This window comes from Egretta garzetta, unplaced genomic scaffold (genome assembly GCF_000687185.1).
Source record: "Egretta garzetta isolate BGI_Z169 unplaced genomic scaffold, ASM68718v1 scaffold329, whole genome shotgun sequence".
NCBI classification, from domain to species: domain Eukaryota; kingdom Metazoa; phylum Chordata; class Aves; order Pelecaniformes; family Ardeidae; genus Egretta; species Egretta garzetta.
In genome coordinates this window covers 5061383-5087076 of record NW_009269999.1, presented here as the reverse complement: position 1 = coordinate 5087076, position 25694 = coordinate 5061383, and the positions used below count along the sequence as shown (strand labels likewise).

The window sequence follows — 25694 nt, the reverse complement described above, 5'->3', positions numbered from 1 at the left end:
GAAAGAGCATCCTCAAAATAAAGTTCTCCAGTGTTTTGAAGAAACCCATTTTAAATAATTCCAGTAAATGGCTAGCATCGCTACCTGGGGAGATCATTCCATGTGCAGGTGTTACAGCCTGATGCTCAGCATATTTTTGTGTTCTTACAAAGCATCAGATTGTCCACATCTTTTGGCTCAAACACTAAAAAATACAGGATACTATGTAGGCACAAAGCTATCAAAACGGTAGGCTCACCTCTCCTATTCCATCACAAGAAATCGCCATCTGTCAAAACAGTCATGAGAGCTTACAGAACTACAAAAATGCTACAACTGCTTCCCCTGGGGTTTCAAAGCGAGGAAAATAAAACTATGAATCTTTCAGTCCACATGCGCAGCCTCCTACTACACAAGCTAAGGAAGAATACGTTCTTTGCTCTTTTGGCATCACAGACTTTAGCAGTTAACTGAAAATAACCTATTTGGATACTAACAGTAGCATGACAGGTTGATTTACAGTTTTAGGATACACTTCCCAGCCTGATGTGCCACCCATCTAAATACACAACAAGCAGAGCAAAATTAGGATAAGAGATGCAACCAAAGCTAGGTAGTAAATAACAGCTGAAATGTTTTTTCTATTAGAAAGTTTTCAATAATTAGGAGGAAGCTTTAAAAATTGCCTTCAGAGCATTTACAGAATATCAGTCAAATGCTCCTGTACTATATGATAGCCATAATATCTAAAAACATTAATAGAAATCATTCATAAAGATAACGTGGTAAGTAGTACACACAGCAATGCAAACAATTAGTGAAAAGACAGAAAGGGGGAAGAGAAGGAACTATACCATGATTACAGTCTGCAAACACGAATCATAGCGAATTATCTAGGGTCATAACAGTATGGTAATGCATAATAGTAAGACATCAGGAAAAGCAAAAAGTCACAATGAAAATCAGGAAAATACAGTTCATTGCTGGAAGAGTTTGGATTTATGTATTTATTTAGGGATATAGAGAAAGCATCACTACTTGACTTAAAAGCTAGACTAGACGATATACTGGAAAAGAGATTATTAGAAAGAAGCCACCTTTTCACAGGTGGTGATTAGACCCAACGTACCAAAACACTTGCTTAGATTGGTCTGCTTGTCAATGAAAACCTTGGCAGAGACGACGTTTCCAAATGGCATGAACATCTGCAGCAGATCCTGATCCCCAAACTCCTGGGGGAGATGGTAGATAAACAGATTGGCTCCCTCTGGACCTTCAAACAACAAGTAGGAATATAAATTCAGATAGAGCATGGATAATATAGGCCCACTTCACAAAAAAAGGTGAAAGAGCCATTCAGGCCAAATTTTTTAGATAAAACAATGAAACTGCTGTTTGCGCTTCTGCAGAGTACTCGATTCCAGAATAAATCAGCATGACCCTTTGCTGGGACTGATCATTCAAACAATTCTAGCTCTTTCTCACCATTTTTGCTTGTAATTTCCACATTGTGCCAAAATTGGTTCACAGATCTTTGATGTAATGAAAGCTGAACAGTTTGAGCCCCAGATGCCGACTAAACCAAAAATGGCTACTGAAAGCTTGTGGCCCAAAGAAACTAAGTAAATCTCTATACAAAATACAAGCAATTGCATTACTCATAATTCAACAATTTCTTTTCTAAGCATCATCCTACATTTTGCTGAAAACTTACTCCTACATTCTTCATTACTTTATACTGCATGTTAAATTGATTCTGAATCTGAAGAGTGAAGAGAGCGGCATTAAGTATCTGTGGGAAGAGGTGAAGGACCAAGAAAACAAAATTAACAAACCACAACGGATTCTCTGATAGTGGGATACATCAAGCTGCAGACTCATACTCTACAGTCCACTGAGAAAATGAAGGAGTATGATTACTAAGCATTTAAGATTAGAAAAATCCTGGGAGAAATCTCCTGTATAAAAACTACTTTGGATAGCCCTTAACAGAGACCTCACAGGTTTTCCTTCTTTATCTTCACTAGCTTGAGGATTTTAAAAAATGCTGCCAAATAAAAGCTCTGCAGATAAGGTAGCTGCAAGGGCTGAGCTTGCCCTTCTGAAAAGCTCTCTCAAGTTGTTTCTACAACTTTCTGCCTACCTTCTTTTTGACTTCCTGCTGCACCAATACTCTGCTGTGTTAAGAGACTCTGGTTATAGAGTGTGGGCAATGCAGCAGCAGCATATTGCTGGATTCCAGAATAAGCCTGCGTGAGGGCTTCCATTGTGCTACCTGTCCCATTTGAGAGACCACCACTGCCAAGTCCTCCATTTAAGGCTGCCATTCCTGTGTAAGAAAGAGGAAAAAAGCTGACTGAGTATTTCCACTGAGCCAGATCCGTTAGCTTTCAAATACTTCACACTATTACAAAGAGGCAGGTAGCAGAAGCCCACCACCACACCCCCAGAACAAGCACAGCCTGAGGAACGATGAACAGCTGTTCCCCCAATCCACCACAACACATAGCTTACCTGCTAAAGAGCTAACATTGAGGCCTGCTGTAGCTCCTGCCAGTGTCTGCAGTGCTCCAAGAGAAGCCATTGGATTAACAGAGGAGCTGCTACTGGAGCTAGGTGAAGAACCTGCTATTAAAATAAGATCATTAAACTTCAAGCAATATTTTTTTGTCCTGATTATTCAATGTCTTCATGAAGTTGTTTCTGTAGAAAAGGCTAATAAGGACCAGATCAAGGCAACACAGTATACTTCGTGTCAAAAAAATGTCCCAAACCCACACAACTTGACTGATCATACTGCTATCTTCTAATCCCTTCCTGCATTTTTGAAAAATTTCTGCTTCATCATAGTGTCTACTCTTTGTAGCAGTAATAATTTCATTAAGTGTAAGACACCAAGGCTCAGACAATATATGAATGTTAACTAAACTTTGTACCTCAACATAAGGTGACCAGCAGCAATGCCTGCATCCTGCTGACTAAAGTGAGTAAGAATTGCTACATATTAATATCTATCCTTGAAACATCACACAAGGTGAAAAAGACCTGAAACACAGATACTAGTGACATTAAAGAAAGCTCCAGTCAAACTGAACATATGATTTTCCCATACTGCCAAAACAGAAACAGCAGATGCCCAAATTATTCTGACACATGAAATAATTTTCCATTAAAAATCCTGCTGCAGCAGCTGGGGCTAGGGCCAAGAAAAGTCTTGGAATGTACATCCAAAATACATAGTCTGTCCTCTATTGACTGTGCCACTAACATCTTCAACCATGTTTACTCAGTAAGAGAAGTCTACAGATACAGTACCTAGCAGACTAACAGCTTACATGGCCTGCCAAATTCTACCACAGGTAGAGTTAGTTCTACAGAAATTGGTATCAAAACAATGAGAAAAAAGTTTGCCAATCTGGTATATCAAAAACCCTAGAAGTTCAAATTTAGGTCATCTTCAAAGATTATGGACATGATAAAATAAGAATAGTATTTTTATGATTATATAGCAGTGATTTTCCTAATAGGTTTGTGGACTACTTAGAAAACTGAAGAAGGTAAGCAAGACAAGCTATGCATATTGCTATTAACCCAGAAGTTTAAACTTACTGCACAAGATGCACTGGAAAATATGTATGGCTTTTACTAATTAAAAGATACTGAAGACTGGTGCTGTAGAGGCATTTTGCTGTCTGCTTTCAAGAGGAATTTATCTGTCTGACCAAGTGAGTAACAGAAGAACTGAAATTCAGGCATTTTCAGTTTCCTTCGTGGTTTTGCGATTCTCAGTTATGCTGTGTACGTCCATTAAAAATTTGAAAAGAATTGCTAGCATCTTTCAAGTAGACTCACACATGCTACATATTCACCACTTCATATATGTGGCACAAAGTCTCTGCTGGAGCGGAATATGGTAACTATTTAAATGGAATAAGCAAACTTGCTTAACAAGCCCCAGCAAAAGCTGTACCTAACTAAAGTAGTTGCACCTAGCAAAGGCTGCATGAGAACCCAGGGAGCTGCACTTCATATCGCTGTTTAGTTTTTGTACTGACAGAGGAAATAACAAACCTCCTCTAGGAATAGTTCTAGACAAACTCTCTTGAGAAGGTAGAAATTGAAAGGCAATGTCCCAAACTACACTTTAAGATGCTTATTCTGAGGAAGAGGAGACAATTCTTGTCTTACTATCAGTAGCATATTAAATGTTGGAAAAATACAGAGAACAAGTTACAGTACAACCCTCAAGTTGGTGGAAAAAAATAGCACAGCTGTCTGAATAAAAGCCAGTGTTCTGAAATGATACATCTGCCTCGATTTTAGAATATCACTTGTTTCTGTAGCACTTCACTGCTAATCTGCCTAATTCAGAAAGACACTACGTTTCACAGATAAGAAAACCACTAAAAAAACCCCAACCAACCAACCCACAATAAAGTAGTAGTGGTAGGGGAAAAAAAAGAATGAAGCCAAGGCAAGAGAGCAAAGTAAAAGAAAGAATGGATGCCTTCTCTACTTTAAAAAGATTGTGATTTTACATAAATTCATTTAAACCACTACAAAAAGCTGAACACAGTTATTTTAGTTTAGCTGACCTTATCAGAAATCTCATTAAGCAAAACAAGAAACGCCAAAAAAAAAATTAACACTGTTTGGTTTATTTTCTTTATGGTATGTATACAGGAATTGCTGAACTGTGTCAGCACCCCATTTCTGATGATGACTAGAGGCAGATAAATAACAATAAAGCAGAAACACAGGGATATTACAGAGGAATACTTCCTAGGTATAGTGTATACACCAATGCAGCAATTTGCAAATCTAGGATTTTTTCAGCCAAGGGAAACGTCTTTGATTAAAACTACAATTTTCATTCATTAATTTCAATTTGAACATGAACTGTTTGACTCTACTATGTTTTAAGGCATGAATTCTGCAATTTAATTGTGCACTATGCAAAAGAATAGCTCTTTCTATTTTTGAACTGTCAGCTGGCAACTTCACCTGATATCCTGTAATTCTCATCTTGAAATATCTAATGACTGGTCTTTCCTTATTCATGTTCATCACACCACTAATGTATCTGTAGGCTTCAATCGTATTCTCCTCTCATGTCAGTCTTCTATTTTTCAGGCTCCCTCACTGCTCCTAATGGGGAAGGCATTCCACAGTTCTAGTCATCCTTTCTGTTCGTCTGGTTTTTGTGTAGTATTTTAGATCAGAAACCAGCACACAGTAATGGGGATGGAAATCCAATATAGCTTTATATGTGTTCTTTACTCCATCCCTAATTCTTACGTTGTTTGTGTGCCATTTTTGGTGGGTTGTTGGTATTATTGGCTTGCTACTGAGGTTATGTTTTCTTATATCTATCTACCGAGTTACATTTAGTCCAAAAGGCTAACTCTAATAAAACTAGCTGAAAATATTTGAAAAGGCTTTCAGAAAATTTGACTATAGTAAAGAATAGCTAGGAAAGATAATGACACTTGGACATCAACTACCGACTTGCAGAGGTATGTAAATGGAGGGAACAGTAAGTCTGTTCTAATTCAGTCATCTAGCATCTGAGCAATGAGCTAAAGAGCACTAAAATTCAGCACCAGAATTAGTTCTAGTGAAAGCAGAAAGACTACGATGTCTCCGAAAACAATTCTGCTGGGGACACACTAAGGTCAGCAAAGTCATCTCGTCTTTGCTGGACCTTTGAATGGAAGAGAAACGGAAACATACATCAGCTTTTGCAACCATTCTATTTTGCAGAAAATTCTTATTATGTCTGAGCTGAAAAGACAGCAGACAAGACGCTCCAATCCTGAAATACTTCCATAATATTTTCTTGAATGTCCCTTTCAGAAGCTAGCAGATTAAATGAGTTTATCTAAGGCCACAGTCTCTGTAACATGAATTACTTATAGGTGGATGCAGCAGCAGTCTGTTCGGTTCCACAGAGCAGCTGCTTTATTGCAAGGTGGAAGGTTTTGCTCCATCCTATTCTACATCAAAATACACAATTCTGTCTGGAAATATCTAAACAAAATCACCCGAAATGAGTAGGAAGACAGCACAACCAGAACAACAGCAATACTTCAAGATCTTTGAGTTCAACCATTCTGACATCTAACCCATGCATAGTCGATAGACTCTGCACTGTGTGGACTTCCAAGTTCCCCAAACACAAGAGATCAGGGCAGATGGAAGAAAATCAAAAAGGTAACTAGGCATAATGATAGTGTGTATTTTTCCACCAATTTTCCACCAATGTTTGAGGACAATCTGGGAGAGATGGCCAAATAAGCATCAGGTGAACATTTGGATGACAGATGGACAGAAGTCAAGCTGGTAGTCATCTCATCTGCAGTTAGGTTTAAGAGGTTACCACAGTAGATGTTGCCATATGTCCCACAGACAAGGAAGGCATTTACTAACACATAGTACTTAACAGCTATACACTGAGTTTTTTCAAGGTCTAGGTATGGTTTAGGAGGGATGCTCTGAATGAATGGAGTCCAACAGCCTTCTATGTGAATACATACAGTGTAAATGCACATTTACATATTAAACAAAAGAGAATTTCAAGTTTGCTTTTACAAAAGATAATAGCTAGTAAAAAGCTGTATAATGACAGGAAGTATCATGAGATTGAATGCTGTCTCTGCCTTTTCTAGCACATCTGGCATTTGAACTTCACAACCTGCCAGTCCCCACCTTGAGAACAAACTTGCTCCTATCAGTAGACAAGAGACCCAACAAGGAAATCTATCAAAGCAAGTTGTAACCTGACAATTCCAGCTCTGCTACTGCATGAGGAAATATGGGAGAAATTCTCAGATGTGTTCACCTTCATGCTTTCTCTATGATGAAGAAGCATTAGTGGGTTATAAATGCAGCTCTCCTATAGCCTCAACTCTTTGCTGTTTTTTTAATCATAGAATAGGATACCATAGCTGGGAGTCAAGACAAATTTTGAAGTTTTAATCTTTAAGGATTGCAGACTACAAAGTTTTTATGTAAAAAAAACCCTGTCCAGCAAGGGAACACTCTTTGAACTGAATTCTTTCTTGGGGATTTCTCTAAGTAGAAAACTGTGCAAAGCACACACAGTTTAACTCCTGACCGTGTGACATGAGGTTTTCTAAACATCTTTCCCTTGTAATCTCTTTATAATCTCTTAGTCCAGCTCCTTGGTCCTCCTAGACAATACAAAAAGCTACCTGTGGAAACTTAAAACACTCCCCAGCCTCCTTTGGTCTCTCACAATCACAGGTGAGGATGTCAACTCTGTAGGCTGGATTTCAAAACTGGATAAGCAATTTGGGGTTTTTTTGAAAACGAAAAACCAATCCCACATAGTATGCTGCAGATGCTGGCAAACTGACACCCAGAAAATACTATGTCTCCCTTCCCATGTCAGGATTTAGAAATAACTGAAAATGGGATAGAAATAACCGGGTTGGATACTGATACTCATTTGTGGTAAAAACTGAGCATGTCTGATGTAAGTAAAATTTAATTTATTTTTTTGTTTTCTTGTTTGTTGCATTTAATGATCACATTTAACAATAACGCAGCAAAAGAACACTACTTGGATATTCTAGGCTCTCTGGATAATGTACATAACCTCAAGTAAAAGAAAACCAAACCAACAACAAAAAATCAAACCACAAAAAACCCCAGAAGAGCAAGATACTGATTTATGTGCAACTTATACACTCAGTTCTAGACAATGCTTTCCAATAAATGTGCTAGGGGTCTGTTTATTTACTTCTATGAGGTAGTTATAGTATCCTTGTCTTCATAATGTCAGAGGAATATAAACTGTACTGTTCTAGTGCACAGAATGTATTACTTCATGCTTAAGGCATCTTCTCTCTCCATGTCCAGAGGAACAGGGTATATCTGCCACAGAACCTGCCTAAAATCACAGATAAACCAAATATGTGATGAGATTGTAGTAATGTTGGTGGAAGAAGGTCACCTTTCTGCTTCATGATGACCTTAAAAATTCTTTTTACTCTAAATTAATCTGACCATTTGGAGGAAGAAACACAGCAGGTAAAAAAGCCTTTACTGGAAGCAAAAGATATGTACCCTAAACAAAGGCCAGTGAATTTACTAGTAAAACTGCTTATTTATTAAAGAATCAACATAAAAGTGACAAAGAGGGATAGAAAAAACAGGTGACATCTATCCTACGACAACTCCTAAGGCAACCAATGTCATAACACACTACAGCATAGGCAGTCTCTTACCTGAGCTGGTGAGCACACTCAGGGGACTGCTGGAAGAAGTGAGCGCAGCGGTACCACTCGGTGTATTCTGAGCTGCACTGGCCGCAGCTGCTAATGCAGCCAGGTTCTGTAATTGCATCGCATTCAGTCCTGCAACACATCGAAGAACGTACAGTTTCTCCTGTAATAGTCACCATCATCCAAGCTTAACAGACCCGGCAACATCAGCACATCACAAGTGAGTAATAAGAAAGAGCTCAAAACCAACAGGCTTAATACTAGTTACTGATCTTTTCTATATTGTGATCCCTTGTTGTAACTAAAAAAAGAAAAAATGTTTTTCTTTGCCCAGATAGACTAGTTTCCCTAAAAGACCAGGTAGCCAGGATCCCAGATTTAGACTCCAGAGTACAGAAATTTTCAAGCAATGTTCCCTCCAGTCACAGAAGTGTAGCAGCTTTAACTGAGAGTTAAGCCAGGGTCCGACAGCTCATCCACAAGTCAGAGAACTTGTCTAGACACCAACCAATAACCCCCTCTTGTCTCGTGTCCCTCCACTCTCTTTGGGAACAGTAACTGCAGAATTCTTTCAAGAAGGCCTACACACCACAGTGGCCACAAAGTCACACCTTTAACCCACCATCAGCTGAGTATCAGCATATTTTGTTTGATCCCCTTGGCAGCCAAGAAGCAACAGTTAATTGTGAGACAGTGTTAAGTGGCAACTCCTGACCACAACAACAGCCAACATATGTGTATGCTAGTCAGCTGGTCAAACAAAAGCGGCAAGGAAAATGGGAAACATCAGGAATATTGTGGGTAAGCAGCCAGGGGGAAGGAAGTATCCCTGCATTGATGAACTTTTACCGGTTAATTTACTCATCTGACTCGCCTTAATTTTGAGGCATAATTTTTGAATGAAACCATTTGGTCAGTACTGACACTGTAGTTTGCCTTCTTTTCCTGCCATGGGATTACCATTGATATTGATCTCCTGAATTCTGTATTTTAGCCATCTTTTGGTAGGCTAGCTCCATTCTTCCAATTCTGCCTCTCTTCCTTTTCCCCTTATTTCCCCTTTTTGTCTCTACTTTTGCTTATTCTAACAATTCCTCCTCTTTTCCTCTGAATTCAGACAATCCCTAGTAATTCTTCCCTACAAAATTAAAACCAAAATTAAATTAATCACTATTCATATAACAGCATCAAAACGTCCTAGGCAGATGTGGCACCTCATCTTTTGGATGCTTAGTGTGATTTGTTACCACATCCTTACATCTCAAATAATTAAAATCTCAGGTTTGTAATTTAAGTATGTAAACAGACAACATAAGAATGTAAGCAACAATGCAGTATGAACCATTTATTTTCTAAAAAGCTTCTACTACATTTAGCACAGTTCATTTGGTTGTTTTTTTTATCTTTTTCAAGTGCTCTCTCTTTGTGACAGGGTTTGTTTCCCTAACCACATTTAGTGCCTGAAACAAGAGGTTTCTGCCTTTATTTAGATTCTCAAGGTGCCATTGTAACATAAAAGCATGAAGTTGAAACCAAAAAGTTCTATTTTTTGTTTGTATTGTACTACAGAGGGTTAAAAGTGCAAGTGTTAGAGTAGTGAAGAACAGAGCAGCTTGCTTCCTTTCTGAAGCAGTTTGGCATGTGCGCACTGCACCTGTCCTCTTGTCATCATGTTGTTTTCCCATCTGCTTTCAAACAGGGTCAAGATTAAATTTTGTCTACAAAGTCTGATATAGTTTGGGATCTAATTACCGACTTAATTTTTCTTTCTATGAATTTCAAGAAAGGAGATCAGCTGAGATATTAACAGGACTTTGAAACTAAAACACCTTCTGCAAAGAATCACAGACTTGGAATAATTCTTTCAAAACACCACACAACATGCTATTTGTACATCTGAGTTCTCAATTTTTAAGGTGTTCATAGGCAACCTCAGCTAGTTAGCCCCTTCCCCCTGCCCCAATCATCACTGTAGTAACAATTAACAAACTGCTGTACTGTTTTTCTCCTTTATTACCACTTGCTTTAAACAGACACAAGAGAAGGGGGAAAAGAAAAGTATCATGTACATAACAAAAATCTATTATAGACCACCACCACACAGGATATTAGTGAAAATGATTTAAAGAAAAATTGCTTTTAGCAAGAGTCTTAGACCTAAAGAGCTCTGAAGAGGTCTAACATGCAAGACAAACTAAGAAGCTAAAGCTGGAATAAAACTCAGGTATAAATCAAAGTTCTTAAAACCAAAACCGTAATACTTTGCAAAAGCCCGTAATTGTTACTGATGGGTGTACCAACACAAGTCAGACGTACAAAGACAGTTTACTTTCTTAACACTTTTGGATCGACCTCTGCACCGATAGGGCATATAATATTGTGAACTACCACACAACTCCAGGAGGCAATTTAAAAAGCTTAAAGTGTTCAGTATTAAAAAAAAATTTACAGCTTTTCTGTAGAAAGAAGAATAATTTTGAGCATGCAGTGAATGGAATTACTACCATGTGTTTTTTTATTCCCCACCCTGTGAAAACAGAAGGGACAATAATTTTGCAACCCCAATGCTGCTATACTCAGTGAATATTCTGACTAGCAGTCCACAGCAAGGAATTTGGCTCATACCCGTTAAGCTGATATTCCCTCAACAGCAATGGCATAATCCATCGTAATTCAAACAAAGGAATTAAAGAACCTGAATGAAGGTCTAGTTCACATTCCCACTAACACTGCATTTTCAACTTTGATGTACTTAAGAACAAAGAATTTAAACCAGGAAACGTAAGAATCCATTATCACTGAAACACGCACATTAGTGCTCTCTTCAAAACACTATGTTTCAAATATGCACCTGTTTGAATGAAAATAAATGTAGAGAGCCATCTTTTTGTACCCATAAGGGAAGATAATTTTAAATGCCAGAGGTAGGGGAAGATTACCAGCATACCACAACTTACCTTGGGGACAATGGTTAACTAAGATTAAGAGGAACATCCACACTTGTAGCAGAGGATTCCTGTCATTCCAAAGGAGTGAGTAAACTCAGGACTAATTATTTCAAATGAGGTTAATGTGTCTACAGCCTTTTGGCTACCTTCTCTACCCTCCTCCTCTTTTCTCTGGCACTGAACTGGTCTTCTGGTGGAATAACTCACCTCCCATTGGGTGGAGGCTGCTCAGTGTGTTCAGGTTCCCAGATGACGCAGCTGCTGTCTGCTGAAGGAGCTGCAAATAAAGCTAGACATTACACCAAAAAACAAAACAAGAGTGAGAGTGAGGGCTGGCTCTGCTTCTGGGAGAAACTGCATCACACCACAGCCAGAGCGCCGTCACAAAGGGAACTCCCACTGCCCAGGCACCACACCATAGCAAAGCTTAAAGAGAATTCCCCTTACACAATACAGCCAGAGCACTGCCATAGTGAAAATCCATGTTGCCCATGCATCACATTGCAGCCAAAGCAACAGCACAAGCTTTTCGCACTCAACATAATCAATGTTGAGCGAAGTTTATAGCTAATGCACCAAGACAAAAACAGTAGGATCAGTAGTGAGAGAGAATTCCTATTCAAAGCACATCAGGCAGGATTGCCACTCCTAAGGATATACTACCTCAAGCCAGACTTTACAGCCGACACTGCCAGCATAGGGCAAATGGCAAACGCTGTACCAAAACCAAAGAGCCACTGGGAGAGGGAACCCCCTCCACTTCCCTTAAGTACAGCAGCCATGAGAAAAATTTCAAGCCTCAGCTCAGAAGCTATCTAGAGGGATTTCCTATTCCTTTCTCCATTAACTAGGTGGTGATATAAAAAATTCCAAATCTATCAAACCTAAAGCAGTAGGAAAAGAGAATGCCCCTACTTCAACAGTATACCATACCAAGAACGAGATGAAATTTTCCTTTTCTGTTCCCCAGACCTTATATTGCATGAATACAGTTCTCATAGCTACTCTGGCAACCCACATGAGCCAGAGGACATCAGTTTATGAAAACTTCACCCTTTAGGGACCCAGCAAAATCAACTAAAATCAGTGTCAAACAGCAGACTATCTTCTGTTGTGTCATTTTTGCTAAAGAGAGTAGTTTCTCTCTATTTTATGTGCATTTTTTTTTTTTTTTGGTTTTTTTTTTTTTTTGACTGTGCACTGTCAGCTGTTGGGCCTTCCAACCTGACCACCTTCTCGATTTGGACAGCACCAAGTACTGTTCTAGGTTTCACTGGAAGGGGATAAGAGAAAAAGACAAAAAGGAAAAATGGAAGAGAAATACAAGAACTATGTCATCAGATAGACATGAAAAGGGCATTTATATGGGCAAACACTGAGGTCATAACATATGAAAAAAATCTTCCCAGCACAAAGTCATTCTACAGAAGACGGGTAGTTAGGGCTACAGTGACTGGGGTTTAAATCCTCACTTAAATGTATCCTGACTAGCTGTTAGCACGTAACTTCCTTTCACCCTCCTCATCCACAAAATGGGGATTAAGAACCCTGCTCCTATCTAGCATGAGCCTTCTAAAAATGAATACCTTAGACACTGTAATCCCTGAAAAGATGAAAAGAACCCAAATCAGAAACTTACTGCTAAGTATTGGGGTCCAAGTGTGTTGAGACCAGCCAGGTTTCCCCATACTGAGGCGGCATTGATCTGTTGCATTTGTTGCTGGAGTTGCTGAGCAATTCGTTTCTGCTCTTTGTCCTTCTGTGTGTCTGCAAATTTTACCACAATGGGAGAAGAGCAACCCTGCAAACAGCAATTCAAACAATTACATACTTGCTATCCCTAGCAGTCACAAAAATACTGCATTAAGACCCAGTCATTGGAAGCATTCCCCTTCTCTCCCCCACAAGCATACATACACATATGTATTCAAACAGCACATTTCATTAAAGGTTCAAAATCTTGTTTGCTTTTAATTCTATTTCACATTTTGGTAATTTCTCTGCAAATGAAGTTTATATCTCGAGCTCTAAAAACAGGAGCAGAACAAACACAAAGGTCCTGGAGCAGTATTTGCAAAGAAACACACACTGCGCTTATCCTTCTCTCCGCTCTCTAGTCTTCCAAACTCTGTAATGATTGCCTGACAAGTTACATCTTCTTCTGACACCCACTAACTTGTTTTACCTCCATGGTTTGTGCTTGGTGCATTGCTTTGATTGCTGTTTGTGCCATGGCTCTTGTTGTAAAAGTCACAAATGCACAACCTGGGGAAAGAACAAAAGGGAACAAAGTCATTCCCTGCATCCACAATTATTGGGATGAATAAAGAAATGAAAATGCCTAGGGGGGGGATGGGGGAACAAAGGGAATCCTAGAAAGAGCTGAAATGCCACTTTGAGCTGCAAAAGGCAGCATCCAGTGGAGAACCTTGAACTGTCGGGAAAGCTTCCTGCTTACCTCGGCTCAGGCCATCTGGGCCCCGTAATATCCTGCATTCTTCAATCTGCCCGAAGGGGGAGAACATCACTCGGATATCATTTTCATTGCACTTCTTGGATATCATTCCAATAAACAACTTTCTATCTTCTACTGCTAAGAAATCAAAAGATAAGAGTGTTACCAGCAAATATGCGCTTACTAGATCTTATTTTGTCAAGTCTTCTCCATCAACTGCAGTTATTTCCCTTGTTTAAGGTAGAGGCTCGTCAAAACCAGATTCCCAATAATGGAATCTCTTCATTTGAAGAGGATGCATATGAGATACCTCAAAGAACCTGAAGGATGCTTGTTTTATGATGTTTTATGTTTACATTTTGCTGAATGTTTCTCCCTTGCAAGCCTGTGAACTGCAAAAATGTAAGAAAAGGAAAAAAATATGTCAGATTCAGCACTTTCCTGTACCTTCTACATTCAGTTCTTGGTGAGTGAGAAAAGACTTGTATGTATTTAATTGGACTATTTTCACCCTCTCCCCTCTGTCTCTTCTGTCTTTAGTCTACCAACACACCCAACTGTATCTAAACAAGCAAGTGAGCTGCAGAAAGCTTTCTAGGCTCTTTACCATGCCAGTCAAATTTAGATCTGCTTATTTCCTCATGCTCCTGTCTCAACAGTGGAAGCAACAGCAGTTGCTAAAACAGAACAGTTTTAGTTCTGTTTCAGATTCATCCATTCTGATCTGTACCAAAAGCATGAAAATAACACCTCAAATCAGAACGATGGACTGTGTGCTACTGTATCTTGCCTCTAAATGTCGATGCTACTAGACACATTAGAGTTGAAGAATACCCTTCAGTGTGCAGACTTTTTTAAAATAAATGGTCCAGAAAGACATTTCACTTTTCAGTTAGTGGTTACTAATGTCAGTTTCAGGTCACTTAAGGGAGTGGGGTGAATTTGAATCCAGAGCAGAACTTTATACCTCTCATTTTACTTGTTTAAGGATGCTAATCACCTCCGAAATACTTGGTTTTTAAGGATGAAGCAAATTATGCAGAATACCATTTGGAAATATAAAACAGTTTGCAAATACAACATTTAGCACAATATAAAATATAATATAATGAAGGCTGCAGCACAATTTGAATGTTCAAGAAAGTCTTTTATTTAGTGCCATGGTGAGGGGAAATCAACTTATTTGCTGAGTCTTCTATGTCGTTAAAGAGGAAAATTCCAAACTATTCCAGCTGACACGACTTCAACTGACTAGTAAACCTTAATGTTGTACCCAGTTCACTTTCAAGAGCATTTTAGAGCAGAAAGCTGCTTTCAAATCCTTTTTGCAGTCCATTTCAGTTCAAAAGATCCAGAATACCTTTTATTAATGGCAAGTTAAAATACTTTAACTGATGTTTTCTTATTTATATTTTCACCTACACCTTTTACTAAAACTCATATAGTTATATAGTAGCCTCAGAATTGTCACCCTAAAATTCCATTAAATATTTTTTTCCTCTTCTCAATACTTTCCCAGGATATTCATGTGTGTGTATAATGCAAGATCAATTTAAGTTTAGAGAACCTATTCTGTTCTCCTCCCAGCAATGCTTCAAAAGAATTACTCTTTTCTAGATATATTTACACAGAAACATGTTCTGTATAAACATGGAGGAATTTGCAGATGGAATTACTCCTTCTGTATGTTGCCTGTATATCCCGTCTTCTGTTTTCAATTATCTTAAGATGTAAGCTTTCTGGAACCAGGATGATCTTTTTCATGATGCAATGCTAATCTTACAGTAACTGTGGCAAACTAAGAAAATAAAATTCAGCCAAGCCTAGAAAGGCTGAAACTACAAGATGCTTTATTTGCTTATCTTGCAGCAATATATATAGAGCATGTATGTATGCATGCATATAAACTCATTATGGAAATACATAGATAAATTATCATTTACCCAATGGTAGATGCTAAGTGTCGTAACCCATCTGAAATGGCCAATTTGTAGACATACTCAGTTTTTTCTCTACGGCACTGTTGTGAATTCTCAATCTCCCATGTATACTACAAGAAGTAGTTTTGACTCCCACCTGCAACAGTCCTTGCTTCAAATTGGTCAAGCACTTGAAAAAGCATTTCTAGATTTCATAGAGTAACAGAATGGTTTGGGTTGGAAAGGACCTTAAAGATCATCTAGTTCCAAGCCCCTGCCATGGGCAGGGGCAACTTCCATTACATCAGCTTGCTCAAAGCCCCATTCAACCTGGCCTTGAACACTTCCGGGGACAGGGGATCCACAACCTCTCTGGGCAACCCGTTCCAGTGTCTCGCCACCTTCACAGTGAAGAATTTCTTCCTAATGCCTAATCTAAATCTACCCTCTTTCAGTTTAAAACCATTACCCATCTTCCTATGACTACGCTCTCTGATAAAGAATCCCTCCCCATTTTTTCTGTAGGTCCCCTTTAAGTACTGAAAGGCCACAGCAAGGTCTCCCCAGAGCCTTCTCTTCTCCAGTCTAAACAACCCCAACTTCCTCAGCCTGTCTTTGTAGGAGAGATGCTCCATCCACTGGATCATCTTCATGGCCCTCCTCTGGACCCGCTCTAACAGGTCCATGTCTTTCTTATGCTGGGGGTCCCAGAGCTGAATGCAGTACTCCAGGTGGGATCTCACGAGAGTGGAATAGAGGGGGCAGAATCGCCTCCCTCAACCTGTTAGTCCTTCTTTTGATGCAGCCCAAGATACGACTGTCTAGGCTGCAAGCACACATTGCTGGCTTATATTCAGTTTTTCATCCACCAATACCCCCCAGTCCTTCTCCACAGGGCTGCTTCTCAATCTACTCATCACCCAGCCTGTATCCATGTTTGGGTTTGCCCTGATCTGAGTGCAGGACCTTGCACTTGGCCTTGTTGAACTTCATGAAGTTTGCATGGGCCCACCTCTCCAGACTGTCCAGGTACCTCTAGATGGCATCCCTTCCCTCTAGCGTTATCAACCACATCACTCAGCTTGGTGTAACCCACAAATTTGCTGAGGGTGCGCTCAATCCCACTGTCCATGTCCCCAACAAAGATTTAAAGTCCCTTAGCACAAAGAACTCCTCACTGGATGTTTCCCTAACTGACAACATGGTTCTGCCACAAGCAGTAGCAGTGGGAGATATTGAGTCATGGAATTTTAAAGACATTCACTTATGCCACCTGCTATACTGAAAACACACCTACACACCTCTCCCCCCGCCTTTTTTTTTTTTCCTTAAAAAAAAAAAAAAAAAAAAAAAAAAAAAAAATTAAAAAATCAGATCTCCAATTCAAGAAGACTTCACCAGAAGCTGTTCAACAACAGGAAAATCCTCAAGCTTCCCTATCAGCACAAATGATGCCACCAAACTCAGACTTTGGTACAGCTTACCATTACTCTTTTCACTGTCAGCTGGTTTCATCTGGATAGGATGGTGCATCTGAAATACAAAAATATTATTTAATTCTAGATACATTCAATTCTAGATGAAATCTATCCCATAAGAATTGTGGAAGAAAGAAATGGTTGCCTAAATTGCCTCTACAAAAGTGCATATGTAACAAGAAATAAATTTCTAAAAGAAAAGCTTTCATAATGATATGCCATCATTCCTCCTCGGGGAGTATTATAGGAGCCATGCCCACCCACTTCACTACCGTATTCTTCTCACTACCATATTATTCTCCCAAATGCTCCAAAATTTCCTTAAGATCTGTTATCATACAAATCTCATGACATTGCTCTTTTGAATAGTTCTTTCAAAACATGATATAAGGGCAATATAACATATGTTTGTACACGAGTGGTGCCAGAGCTCAGAGAAACGAGATAGAGTTGCGAAGAAAGCATGTCTCTTCTCTTACCCCTGGGAGGATCTTCATGTTGTGAAGAGCATTCTGTGCTTCTAGTGCAGCTTTACGGGTATAAAATGTAACAAAACAGCACCCTGCAATTGAAAGAAAATGCTAGCCAAGAAAGAACACTATGAATCTTGATGTGCTGTACAGAAACTGCAAGTTTCACTTCTATCCTTCCAACGCAAAACGTTTGACAAGTAGAAGAGGTTAGACAGTGAAATAGATTGGTACTGATTGTGACTATTTAAAAAAAGATTTCCAAGCATAATAAAATACGATATATTCAGAAATGACCCAATATCACCAATACACCATTAAAACAAACATTTAGATATATCTGCCAAATAATTCTTGGCCACTTCCTTTATCAAACTCAACAATTATTTGCTAGTACCAAAAATTCCTCTATTTTCACAGGAAAGAAGATATTGCATATAACCGAACTGCAAATCCAAGTACAGCATTTAGTCAGGATTTGATGTATACAAGTATCTGAAGTACACAAAGGACTAAAGCCTCAATTTTACATTTTATCTGAAACTATGACACTTCCAGCAACATTTTGGTCATATCACGCATCACAATGATGCTCTTCAAGCATCCCCATTACTTCTGAGCTCTAAAAAAAAAAAAGTTTTTCCTCAGCTCAGCTAATGACTGGATCACAGTCCAAGTATTGTTAGACAAATACACTTGAAGACTGTAAAACCTGGGCTTGCACGTACACCTGGTCACACAGAGCTCCAACACACAGGGATGTTTGAATAAGCAAACAGGTAAGATTGTAACTATGTGAAAGCAGCCGAGACCCCAAGTCTCACATGAGAGGGACAGAAGTTCTCACCTTTGCTTTGAGGAGGGTTTTGGCTCCTGTCCCTCAAGACATTGATTTCATAGACAGCACCATACTGTTCAAAAAGTTCTCTCAGATCCTTCTCACACCAGCTCCGTGGGACCTGACCCACAAACATCTTGATAGCATCTAGATCAGGTTGGTCTGGGTGATCCAGTGTGCCATTCATTTTCTTTGAGCTATGAAAAACAAGAAGGAATTTCTGGTTTATATCTTTCCATAGATTCTAGATGCTATTGCAGCTAGCAGAATCATGCTTACAGCAAGATTAAAAAAAAAAAAAAAATTTCTACACATATATAAATGTATATGATTAGAATATGCATATAAAAAGAGACTCTTCACATTCCCAGTCCTGTATACCAGAGAATATTCAGAAACATCATTCACATTCATTGGCAAGCTGTGTACTTGGAAACCAAACACGCTCCGCACAGCTGTAGAGTTCTCTCAACATTTAACAGTTGTTCTCTTAACAATTTCTCGTAACATTTGTTCCTATAATGTAGTCAACATCTGGGATTCAGGACATAAATCTGCTGAGATAACTGAAAAATATCACCAGTTCAACCACGTAAAATTTTACAGAAAAAGAAACCAGAACAGGAAGGAACCCAAAAACTCAGTCTACCCACAAACTACTGAAGTTATCAATAACCAGTGAAAATGAGAGGATAACATTTTTTTGTTGTATTTAAATGTGACTATCTAGAACTGTTTCCCAGCATGAAGATCCATCTTAAAACAGAGAAACAGGTACAACTGAACAGATGAGAAATTTTATTAAAGGTTTGCGAGGCAATAGCTCTTCGTGAAACTAGGGAGCTTTTAACAAATTTGGCAAAATAACAGGCTTAGGTTGTACATTGGGATTGGACAATCTAGTTAGTCACAGACTAAATCAAGTTGAGTAACGGTAGGGTGTTAACACTGAAAACAAGTCACTTTTTAGACTACAACAACACAGAAGTTTTGACTATGGGAATCTTCAATAGGCTTCAAGGCATTACATCTAGCCATACAAACAGTTTACAGCCTATTAATAAAACTGTGTTATACTCCACCCAGCTAGCTGACAGTCATACACTGCTTTCTGTATTGACTCCTCATTGTTTGCCAAGTGCAATGTGAGGTGTTGTTACCAGTAGTCACAGCCTGATATACCACAGGACCTATGTCTGTGCAAGACTGACTATAACAACATCCTATGTAGCTATAGTGGTTAGTAGGTTAAAATTGCTGACCAACCCCTGCATAATCTAGAAAGGACATGGGAATGGAATAGTAACTATACAGTGATTCTCTCTGCCCCCAAATTCTTTGTTGAAGAATACAGGTGGCCTTCTTCCAGAGTAGTCAGCTCTCTTCATCTCTGCTTTCTTCCTTTAAAGATAGTTTTTGAATGGCTTATTAACTGCATGTTACAGTAAACACTGTTCCTCTCACTGCCCATCTACAATCATATGCCCACCAGAATAGAATTTAAAAAAAAAAAAAAAAAAAAAAAAAAGAAATAAGAAATTCCAAACCAGGTAACGTTTAGTTAACTTTTCCCCTCAATATGCTGCTGTTCAGAGCCTAAGGGAAAACCGAAGCTGGGAAAGCTCATAATTTTATAACTGTATGAACAGACCTCAGAAACAACAAAGCTTCTTACTAGAAGGGAAGGGAATCATCATAAATACTTTCACTCTTCTCTACCTTTCCACTTGGAAAGGGTCAGCACCTCTCCAAATCTCCAAAGCAAACAATACCTTTTTACATAGAGGTAAACTACCTCTTTTCATTCAATGTCTTTTCATTCCAACTGAGAACAACTGGAAATCATTAACCCTCTTCCAATAACAATTTTCAGCCCTGCCTTCTATGCCATGGGCAACTTCAAGAGCATAGCATGGCTCCTGTTAACTGTGCAACGCTTAACATGACCTCAACAGTATTCAAAGAATCTTTCATTCCTAAAAAGTTTAGTCTGGGGTCATTAATAGGGAAGAACAGAAACTATTCTCCCAATAATTGATTTAGATAACTGATTTTATAATATCAGCACCTGTAGCATACTGTAAACAGGACTGCCAAATAGCTTTATTCCTCCTTAGTCCTCATCCCTAAATTTATCAGATCATTTTTTCCCCCTATCCAGAATCCAACATCAATTGTCAATGCCCACTAGGATTTCTTCAAGCAAACAAACTGCAGGCTCTTCCAACTCTCTTTCCCCCCCACCCTCAAGGGGAGGTCATCAGACAGCAGAGGCTTCAAAGACAGCAATTCCAACTATCACTTTAGTTACTAACTTAGACATGAAGACAAAATACTTACACAGGGCTGGCATTCAAGGAGCAATGGTCCACCATCATCTCTGGGAGGAAATCCAACTTGAACGCAGCCATCACCTCAGTCTATGACAAACTACTAACACTAAATCAGTGTATTGCCTAACCCCCAAACAACGCCACTTCCAAAAGTCCTGCAGGTCTTAAAACTCAGCCACACAAAAAACACTCAAACCACAGAAACAGAAGCTCAGGGAGACCAGCAATAGACACCACAGAAACAGGCTGGACTGGGAAAAGGACATGGAATCCCAGATTAAAAAGGGGATGTGACCATGTGAAGGGAGGCTCAGCTTAATACACAATAAAAATGCTGATGCACTGGGCTTGTTTTGTGCAATTTTCCCTGGCGAAGCAGTACTGAGTGCACTGTCAGATAAACAGAGTGTCAGATCCATGAAGATAGCAATGGGTAACAGAGCAGAAAGAATACAAACTCCAGTCTTTCCATGCCCAACTAACTCCTTGTCGCCCAAAATGGCAGTCCAAGGCCTTGAGGTTCAGACAGACACTTCCCGTATCACCAATATTAAGGTGTGAAGTCAAGAGGTTGCTTCACCATAAACGTTTTTCATGGCTGATCTCACTCTTTTCACCTTGTGCGCTATTTTTGATACTCTCCTAACTTCTGGGGAGACAAATGCAACTAAAATGTTTCTCTGAATGTGCCAAAAAATGAAAGCTAAGACTTGAGTACTAAAAAATTCCTTAACTACCAGAGAACATCAAGACCTACTCCTTTTATAGGAGCAAACCATGCATTGTTCTGGAAACAATACTTTGCCTGTCATGCACTTATATATCCAGAGACATAAAGAAAGGGAAAAACACAGTGATTTGTTGAAAACTGTTTTATAATCTTTGACAATAGTGATCAGAACACCTCAGCTGCTTCATCGTTGAAACGGGAGTAACATGCTGATCAAGGAACTGTGAGGTGTATTTATACACACAATAGAGACTTCTTGTTAAATCTCCAATACCCAAACTAATGGTGAGATAACCTGGATAATACTGGATGCATCGGAAGATGCAGAAATCTCTGATTGCAGAGTGAGTGCTGCAGAGGCAGCTAGGTGTGTCCGAGCACTCCAGGAGGAATAATTAATTCCAGTCCAACATGAATCTAGATAAGCCTTATGTATAAGGTTGATGTAACCACAAAATAAACTCTTAGAGCATCAAGGAACGCATGCTGAAGCAGCTGTGATCACTTCTTTCTCATCTGTCAATTACTGCAACATGTACTTGCAGTTATTTAGGCTGGACAGTATATACAGCTATCTTTATGCTTGCACAGGTACAGCATGTCAATTATTTTTTCATAAATAACCATTTCCAACCTCTGAAAAAAAGAACATTTCTGATCTTCTGCCTACAGTGAGGTTAATTAAAAGGTTATTAAATGGAGTTAGGCCTCATAATACAAAGATATGCATACTACTGCAAAGTAAGAGAGGACATGAATTTAGTACACATTATTCAACTTCATGCATGCTCCTACTATGTGATAAATGCAAGAAAGCTTATTCTTTAATGAAAAAGGTATAAGCTACCTGCTAAGCACCACTGTTAAGAGCATGCAAATATGCACTAGGGAGACAGGTCAATTTATTAGCTTTCAGTAAATTGTTCATATCTACCTTCAGACACATCTTACAGGCTTCCCACTTGAAAATGCCACGTTGTGTAAAACACATCGTATTCAAATGTTAAATTGAGCCTGGAGCCCGCTTTATGGATTTCTCTCAAATGAGCCCACAGAGGGAAACACTTCAGATTTAGATGGTTAGAAAAGCAGAAGATACAGTAGGGTTCTTTGCCACTGTTCACATAAATCTATAGACCAACACCGCAAATTCTGGTCTTACCTATGAAGACCAGAATTCGTTCCTTCTGGTCTTTCAGTCATCTTTAGCTTTTTTAAGCAGCCAGTAAATACCCCAGCAGCCATGCTCACTGTACGTTCGATGAAAGATGATGCTGGCAACAGACACTCTAGAAAATGGGTTTTAAAAGTGTTACTGAGATTGATTAGTTTACTGAAGAAAAATCACTAAGTCATTATGATTTGATCCTATGCCCACCCTCATCTCTCTGCTTCCCAAAATGGAAGTCATACCTGCTTGTTCCATTAACACAAAACTGCAGCAAGTTACAGGCATTGTCACACTGTTACACTCCATGTCAAATTCAGTCTAGTGGCTTTGATAATTAAAACATTAGTGTTGTGCAAGTATCCTGCCACATATTAATTTTTAATTCCTGTTATACTTACTCTAATTTCTCCTGTGATGTGCTCATTTCATTTAACAAACAGTGCCGAAAAAATTTCACATGCTGTTATGTACAATTTGGGGGAAAGAAAGAATTAATACTGGAATGGTGAGTAAATATCTGAAGGTATGTTAGCCAAGACTCAGGGTACCATACTTCTGCAGTAATCATGGCATTTTCAGTGACAAAACACTAGTGTACGGACAGGTTTGTTTTAACATTATTTAGTTGAAGGCATCAAGACAGTGAAATTAAAAGACTTACAGACTTCACTTGTGAAAATATCAGAAAGAGTGGAAAAAGATGGTATTTCACTACTGCACAGAAATAAGAAGAATTAAATGAAGAAGTGGTGTTTCTTTGGAATTATAAAACCCACAAAAGTAATCCTAGCCATTGCTCACAGAGAAAGAAAGAAATCTTTCACTGTTTCTATTCAAAGGATAATAGAAACAATGTCTGAAATTTGGAGCTCTATGGGCTGTAGCTACACATTTAAACGTGGTGCTAATCTGACAATACAAACATTAAAAACTACATAGTACAGATTAAATCTCACTTTTTTTACACTTCTGAAGCCCTAAACTATGTTGCAGAATGTATCGCTATATACGCTCCTCAGGGATTGCAGAGTAAAAATACTAAAAGGTTTACTTTTAATTTTAAGTTTACAGAATTATGTAACATCCTGGGGCACAAAACCTAAAAAAACACCCCACAAAACAAAAAACCTGTGTCACATTTTCTTTCCTAAGAAAGCCTTGTTCATTTCAATGAGCAATTAACTCTGAAAGCTATAGATAATACCATCTTTTATTTTATACAGTCTGAACCTCAGACAACATACACAAATCTGAAGCTGAGGAACTACTGGGATGGTGAGAGTGAACTATGGGAAAGGATGCGGGCTATGGGGAAATCAGATGCTATGAAGCTTTGAAGGAGACAGGTCCTAGAATAAACTTCCCCTTGTATTATCTGTGCCTATCCAGATCCCTACAGTGTTGCTGACTTGCAGTTTTGTTTTTAAACAGATAACCCCTAGGTTACGTGCATCAAAATACAGTAAACTACTTGTCAATATTTTGTTGTTTCATTGTTGATCATGTAAGCCTGTGGTCAGAACATTTTCTGCCTATGTTGAAATCCAAACTGTCTCCCCATGCCTCGATGGATACAAAAAGCCCCTTACCTAGTTGCCAGAACTGTGGTTACTTCCTGTGCCAATCTCCATGACAGTTATGCACTGTGAGTACACCAATCTGATACATGCAGAATGTTGAAGTTACCATCAAAATACATTAAGTTTTGGGCTGCCTACAATTCTAATGAATTCTAAACAGTGGATCTTATAAAAAGATAGATAAGAAACACATACAGGTACATTTTCTTCTGAATTGTCTATGGGCTTCCTCAAGTACATATACTCCTTTTGAAAGCTCTGCTTCTGTTCTTCCTACCTTCTTACTGCTAGGCAACATTCACTTGAAACAGAATCTACTGCCACACAATTCACAAAGCAGTTGTAGTTTCCTATGTTCATACAAGTAAAGCAGGAGACTGGCAAAGGCAAAATTTGAAACTGGTAAGAGGGAACACTTCTTATTAAATGCACAGATAAAGTAAGTATTTAGTGGCGGTGACTTCTGTAATCCTGTTAAAGCTTGACAGGACTTGAGCACAACTGGATGCTTGCAGGGATATATTTTTCCACTTCTATTTACCACGCATATGTATAAATCCCAACTGTTTGGTTTTTTTTTTTTAAACATGGACTATATGCATCAAAACACTGTACATAAGAACTACCATCTTCTAGCTAACATTAGGAAGCAACAACTAAGTAACCGCATTTTTAAACATAGACTAATCAATAATTGTTAAGATTTTAGACCCATTTGTCCAATGCACATAGAACTACGCATTATCAGAAGGAAACCACAAACTAAACTGTGTCCAGTGTGGCAGTTCTCAAGTTTCTTAGTCACAACTTTTTACCTTTCTAAATCAACACACCCAGTGCAAAATCTCCACGAGAAAACAGATATGGAAGACATTGGATTAAACCCACAAAAGTTACTGCTTCTCTGTGGCAACTGAGATCACAATTGTGAGGTGGCAAAACAGTATATAAAGTCCTATACCTGTGTAAATCTGTTGTATGAAGGGGTTCTGAACCAAGCTGGTCAGAAAAGACCTATCGCTTGAACATGCTGTTTCAGAGATGCATCAAGGCATTGCAAACTGTGGTAAAAAAGAAGGCTCTGTTCCCAGCTCTGTAGTGACCTGATACAAAAATTCAAGCAACTTCCCTTAGCTCCTCAATTTCCAGATGTCACATAGGCAAACCAGGATGTAGTGATGCTTTCCTGGGATGCAGAGAACTGAGAATACTGTTGGCTATACAATAAACCTATACACTAGAGAGAGAACCCTTAACACAAGTATGCTAATACATACCAAAAGCAGAACTAAAAAAAGCTGTTCCTATGGACTTGTCTTACCTCCTTACAATAAATCCAGTGAGTCTCAAGATCCTTTAGTGACTGCTACCTGTTCAGCTGTGCAGACCTCAGCCAATAGCCAGCCTAGTTCAGAGCCACTTGCACACTGATGGGCAAGAGTTTAATGTTCTGTTGACCTCCCCCTCACTTAATGCTAAATGATTAGGAACTTAAAGCCTTGAGACATTTACTGCTCTGACAAATTTATCTGAATATGAACAGT

At 38.9% G+C, this 25694-nt stretch overlaps 1 protein-coding gene across 20 annotated transcripts in view; it reads right to left on the bottom strand.

Moving 5' to 3' along the window:
• The window catches only part of CELF1 (CUGBP Elav-like family member 1), a 66939-nt gene that overhangs the window by 17255 nt on the left and 23990 nt on the right, over positions 1-25694 (bottom strand). For 4 of the 20 annotated variants that reach the window (XM_035902969.1, XM_035902966.1, XM_035902965.1 and 1 more), the window contains 12 exons: positions 22562-22688; positions 18346-18533; positions 17508-17590; positions 17035-17083; positions 13635-13769; positions 13362-13441; positions 12816-12977; positions 11384-11465; positions 8232-8360; positions 2494-2607; positions 2123-2308; positions 1109-1252 (listed from right to left, as the gene is read on the bottom strand). In XM_035902969.1, the coding sequence (XP_035758862.1) occupies positions 1109-1252; positions 2123-2308; positions 2494-2607; positions 8232-8360; positions 11384-11465; positions 12816-12977; positions 13362-13441; positions 13635-13769; positions 17035-17083; positions 17508-17590; positions 18346-18533; positions 22562-22688 (1479 nt within the window). Of the gene's footprint in view, positions 1-1108; positions 1253-2122; positions 2309-2493; positions 2608-8231; positions 8361-11383; positions 11466-12815; positions 12978-13361; positions 13442-13634; positions 13770-17034; positions 17084-17507; positions 17591-18345; positions 18534-20676; positions 20763-22561; positions 22689-25694 lie in introns of those variants that run through there. The other 16 variants (XM_035902978.1, XM_035902979.1, XM_035902981.1 and 13 more) reach the window with 14 other exon arrangements.